The sequence below is a fragment of the Pinus tabuliformis genome, chromosome 7 (assembly GCF_031772625.1).
Source record: "Pinus tabuliformis cultivar Carrire ecotype Pingquan chromosome 7, CPIR1, whole genome shotgun sequence".
NCBI classification, from domain to species: Eukaryota; Viridiplantae; Streptophyta; class Pinopsida; order Pinales; family Pinaceae; genus Pinus; species Pinus tabuliformis.
The window spans coordinates 2,002,445,060-2,002,450,708 of record NC_142293.1 but is presented as its reverse complement, the minus strand read 5'-3'; the positions used below and the strand labels follow the sequence as shown (position 1 = coordinate 2,002,450,708).

General features: G+C 31.9%; 1 protein-coding gene across 2 annotated transcripts; it reads left to right on the top strand.

The window, feature by feature from the left end:
• Positions 1-1,284: 1,284 nt before the first annotated feature.
• Positions 1,285-3,143, top strand: LOC149256507 (transcription factor MYB7-like). 2 transcript variants are annotated; one of them, XM_089457446.1, is made up of 3 exons: positions 1,285-1,533; positions 1,796-1,925; positions 2,105-3,143. In XM_089457446.1, exons 1-3 carry the CDS (start codon positions 1,416-1,418, stop codon positions 2,733-2,735), a joined length of 879 nt encoding a protein of 292 aa, XP_089313572.1. In that variant the 5' UTR covers positions 1,285-1,415; the 3' UTR covers positions 2,736-3,143. The 2 variants fall into 2 exon arrangements, with proteins under 2 accessions (XP_089313572.1, XP_089313571.1); XM_089457445.1 differs by having other exon boundaries at positions 1,285-1,641; positions 2,105-3,140.
• The last annotated feature ends 2,506 nt before the right edge of the window (positions 3,144-5,649 follow it).

Genomic DNA, 5,649 nt, shown 5'->3' with positions numbered 1-5,649 from the left:
GTGCCCATAACCATTTAAAGGGCGTTCACCAAAAAACTACGTCAAGCATTAAAATCATTAACTCTTCCATTCTCGGCGGTCAACCAATAGTCTTTTACTCCACGCAAAATTAATTCGCTGCAGGCCCGTATGCACCTTACGCGATCGACGGCTGAGGACGCGCGAGGAGATCGGACGGCGGAGATTGATATCGGACCAGGTAAGATGCGCCAACGATAACGCACGAAATTTGACGTTGGCTTATGTCATGCGGGTGACACGCGTCGCCTCCATAGTTTATCGAAGCCCAACAATATGGAAACCACCATTATGCAAAAGCGGTGCAATATGCTTGAGCGGGTTTGTGGTTTTGTTCTGGCGGTTTTGGGTTGCTGCCGTATTGTCCACGTCCGCCTGCACGGTGTTGCGACCTGCAGTTGGAATTACCATTCCAACATTTATTATAATTAATATTTTAAATATATTCGAAGATAATAAATTGACTTCACTAAATTTTAATATAAATCAATCATTTAATTTTATAAAAGAAAATTAAATCAATTTCCTAAATAGAATTGAGAATAGAAATTTCGAAACAAAATATAATAATTTTTTTACATATTTTATAATTTAAATTTTTTTATATATTTCATAGGAAGAATTTGAAAATGAACCAAACAAAATAATAAAAATATTTCATCACCACCCAACCCAAAATTAAAATTAGGTAAATTGCTTTTTCATGAACATTAAAACTGACTACCTCTTAAACCCACTCTAGCTAGAAAATAATCGTATATTTAATATATTTCATTGACAAATCACTAGTTCAGCTTCCATTCCTGAAGAATGACCGTTGTGACGCCTAAAGAAAGCTACTACACTGCCTTCCCACGTGTTGTTTAATAAAAAGTGCAAAACGTCTATTTATGGTACAAAAGATTTTGCACTCATTTTTAATAAAGTTGTCATTCTGATCCTATGTTGGCCTTTGGCCTTTCGTCACTATCATCAGATAGTGGCCACTGGCCCGTCTCAGGACGAATGTAGTGGTTTACGTTTAACCTAATTAAACAAACATGAACAGCCTTATTTTGCCACCGCTCGACCTTGCATAATGAAGCAACTTTACGTACACACAAAATATGATTCGATCTCGCATGATAAAGTAACTTTACGTACACACAAAATATGATTCGATCTCGCATGATAAAGTAACTTTACGTACTCGAAAAGCCGTCTTTCTCGGATTTAACGAATAAATAAATGTACGTTGGGACGAGTTGAGAGCATGACAGACTGCACTGGGATTCTCCTCTATACCATAAGTGGTCCTCGTCACGACAAAAGTTGTTACAGAGTCCATCACGGGCTGCAGCAGACTGTGTTTATTCATTTATCTTATTCTCGCCAAAACTGTTATCCTGCAAAGGGAGATGAACAGAGGAGGAGTCGCCACTGAGAGATTATATAGAAGCTGTTGGTTGAGAGTCTGTTGGATAGATCAGATCATCATGGGTAGATCTCGCAGTTGCTTCATTGCAAAATCCGATGGTGAGTGTCTTAAAAGCGGGGCTTGGACTCCTAGCGAGGATAAGATTTTGAATGATTGCATTAAAATTCATGGAGTTGGTCCGTGGAAATCTATTGCAAAGAAATCGGGTGAATATATCTTATAATAATCTTCACAATCCTTGTATTCTTTGTTTGTGCAAGTCTAATGATGAGTTATCCTGGAATTTGAATGAAAATAACTGTGTTTATCATGAGAAGCTAAATGTAAAAATATATTAAGCCGAAGAAATTGGTTTTGTAGGCCTAAAACGATGTGCTAAGAGTTGTAGATTCCGTTGGTTGAACTATCTTCGTCCAGATGTCAAGAGGGGAAATATTTCCCAGGACGAAGAGGAGCTCCTCATCAGATTACATCGTCTTCTTGGTAATCGGTATGTGAGTCAGCAATAATCTCTCTGGAATAAGTATCTAACAAGATTTGCTAATTTGGTATAAAGCTCAGTGTATTGAATCAAAAGTTATTACAATGGTTTCATAATCCTCATATATATACACATAGAGAGATAGTAAGGTGCAATGATTATGGAATGTAATGTGATCACATGTGCAGATGGTCATTGATAGCAGGGCGACTTCCTGGTCGATCGGATAATGAAATAAAGAATTACTGGAACACCCACTTGAGAAAGAGGTTACAAATGGGTGAATTAGAACCCGAACTCCATAAGCCCTTCAAGAGAATGGATATGCCTTCTGACTCCAGTAATTATAATGAGAAAGATGTAGAAGATATATATGATGGCCTGCCAGCCCTGAAAACAAGGTCAGGGAGATACAGGGAAAACGAAGTAGTAGACGTAGAAAATCTTAATTGTGATAATTATGACCATCTACCAGATTCCCATGATGGTATTAATCCAGAAAAAGAAGAGGACATGAAAGCAGCAGATGATCATGTTGGTGAAATAGATGCCTCCAAATCATGGTGCCAATTATTGTTGGAGGATTGTACGGGGGATTATCGGTACGATCGATTGGAGTATGTGCAAGGCCTTCAAACAAACAGAGTTAATCGTCAGTCTCCCTCCGTTTCCCCAAGTGGAAGTGAAATATTGCAGGAAAAGCAATCTTCTTCCTCTTGCAATTTACTCGAAGAGGAATCCTTGCAGACCGAGAATTTTAATTCGACGTACTTCGAAAATTTAGTAGCGTTGGACAAGCTGTACTCTCTTCTCGTATAAAATATTATAAGATAATGAAAGAAAAGAGTAGACGGTCGGAGGAGATTAAGAAAAGTTATCTCTACCGCAGGCCGCTGACAGCGAATTTGGTTTTTGATAAAAAGGTAGAAGAATATTGTCAACACCCAATCTACTCTGCCAAAAAGGACAAATCAATCTCCGGGTTGGCGAGTTCTATATATTTTCCAGATGCTTTTATAGCTGTCTGCTGTGTATGCTGCACATGAATCTAGGGCTATCGAGATATTTTATATTTTAGCACCTCATGTCCTTACTGCTATGTGGCCTTATAATCTCTGTTCTGCTGCCATACTAGGGCAATTCAGTCATTTTATATTTAGGCACGTCATTGTCCCCACTGTTTTGTGGCTTTATAATTTCTTTTCTGGTATCATAAGTTTATTAAGATGTTTATGTAGCCTATTATCCGTCTAAATTTCTATTAAAATATAACTTTTCCTCAATTTTCAAATTGATAGGTTTATGGAAGAAGAATGTGGTTAACCATATGATGTTGCTATCAAAATTATCTGAAATTATGTTAATTAAATCGAACCTTAACCGCTAGATGCTGTTATGAAAATCATGGGAAGCTACGTTGACTGTAATAGAGGACATAAACCTTATTAAAAAAGCAATTATTATGTATGTCATAGATATTTCATACATGTAATTTATTTTCACTACAAATTATATTTTAGAATGTGTGTGGAAATATTTAATTATTAAATTATTAGTGATGTTAGGTTCAAATAGAGAAAAGTCTATTTGTTAGTGAAACTTGATTAGATTTCTTTGGTTTTGGGATTTTAATTTTAATTTCAATTAGTTTAGTCTTCGGATATTTATTTAATTAAAAATTTGTATTTTTTAAATAATTTATTTATTTTAAAATTATTATTATTATATTATACAATTATATAAATAAAAATAATGTATATAAAACTAATACATTATTGTTATTATTTTTGTAATAATCTCTATTCTCATTTTATAACTCTCTTAACTTAATATTGATATTTGAATAGGTCTAGACCTAATTCCATTAGTCACAAGAAGAGAAGACCCAAAGCATATGAAGAGTAAAGCAAATATTAGACATTCTTTTTTTTTATCTATCTATTGTATTGGTTTTTAATGTTTGTTATGAATCTAGAGGTTTTTTACACTAGCTCAATTCATAATTGTTATGTATGGTCTCTAACTCCCTTTTCTCGAGACTAATTATTAAATTGGAAATATATTTAATCTAAGTTTTGTGGTTTTGACTTAGTAATTTAGAATTTAGATCATATTATTTTTATTATATGAATTGAATTAGTTTATAGTAGTAATTTCTATGTTTATATGTTTATTTCGAATATATGTTTTTTTATTGATTTTATTTATAAACAAGTAACTTTATGAAATTATTACAATAACTTTTTACATCTAGGTTGAGTAATAGAAATACATTACATTATTTAGTTTCTTTTGCATTTATTCTTGATGTTCATTATTAGAATAGGTACAGTCTAATCTATATTCTTAAAAAAAAAAAAAAAAAAAAATTCATTTTAATAACTATTTGTCTTTTATTTCTTAGTTTTAATTTTGATTTATAATTTCATATATAAATTAATTTTTTTTATTATTATTATTTCTCGTAATAATTATATTTTTATTCTTTATGTTACATTCCTATTTTGATTTTTTCTACATTGTATGATAATTATTTATATATATTTTATATCATGAACTATTATTTAATTCTTATATATTATTTTATTTAATTGATATTTTAGTTATACACATAATAATTTAATTTTATTGTATTTATATATTTTAAGTAATCGACTAAATTAAATTTATTAACGAATAGTTCTAGGAATATAACATTAGTTGAAATATATATAATTAGTGTAGATTAGTAATAGTTTTCCCTCGACATTCTTCTTAGTTTGACGAGGAATCGAAAGGGTAATAGAGCCTCGAGGAAAAGCACACTAAACCACTAAAGCTATTAAAAATCAGTTCAAATATATATAATTAGTGTAGATTAGTAATAGTTTTCCCTCGACATTCTTCTTAGTTTGACGAGGAATCGAAAGGGTAATAGAGCCTCGAGGAAAAGCACACTAAACCACTAAAGCTATTAAAAATCTCTAGTTATGGTGGTCTCTCCTTTGTTGACTGTGAAACTTGCATCAATAAAACATAAATTATTTTGAGAAATAAATCCATTATAAAACTATATTGAAAACAATTTTTTATAATAAAATTGTGGCGAGAGGCTCTCTATACCTAAGTATATGAGGGAGATGTTTTCAGGTATGTTACATTAAAAAAAATATTAAAAATTATGAAGGATATGTTGTCACATAACGTAATGTTACATTAAAAAAATATTAAAAAAAATATATGTGTCGGTTAATATATATGGTATATGCTGAAGATATGTGTAATGTTTCTAAATATGTGTCGACTAATATATATTGTATATGCTGAAGATATGTGTAACGTTACTTTAAGATAAGAAAAAATAGTTACTAAAATATCTTAGCCTAGATGCCTAAACTATTTAGAATGTCTAGCAGTTGGGTAGGGTCCTTTGCCACCTCCCTTCAAGATCTCGCATTTTTCATTGTCACCTCCTCTGAAGATCTTAGCATTTATTCATTTTTTTTTTACTCTAATAAACCATTTTTTACACTTGTTATTGTTGAGGATTTCTCTTAGGCACCATCTACTTCATTATGGGTCCTTCATGTTACAAATCTTTTTGGAAACATCTAATTATGGATCCAGTGGGTCAAACCTTCTTGAACATTCATAATTAATTTGTATCAATTATGCCCTTTCTCAAGTATGTATCCGTGGAATATAATACATTTTCTAAGGAAAATATCAATAGTACGAGGTTTGGAACACAAGG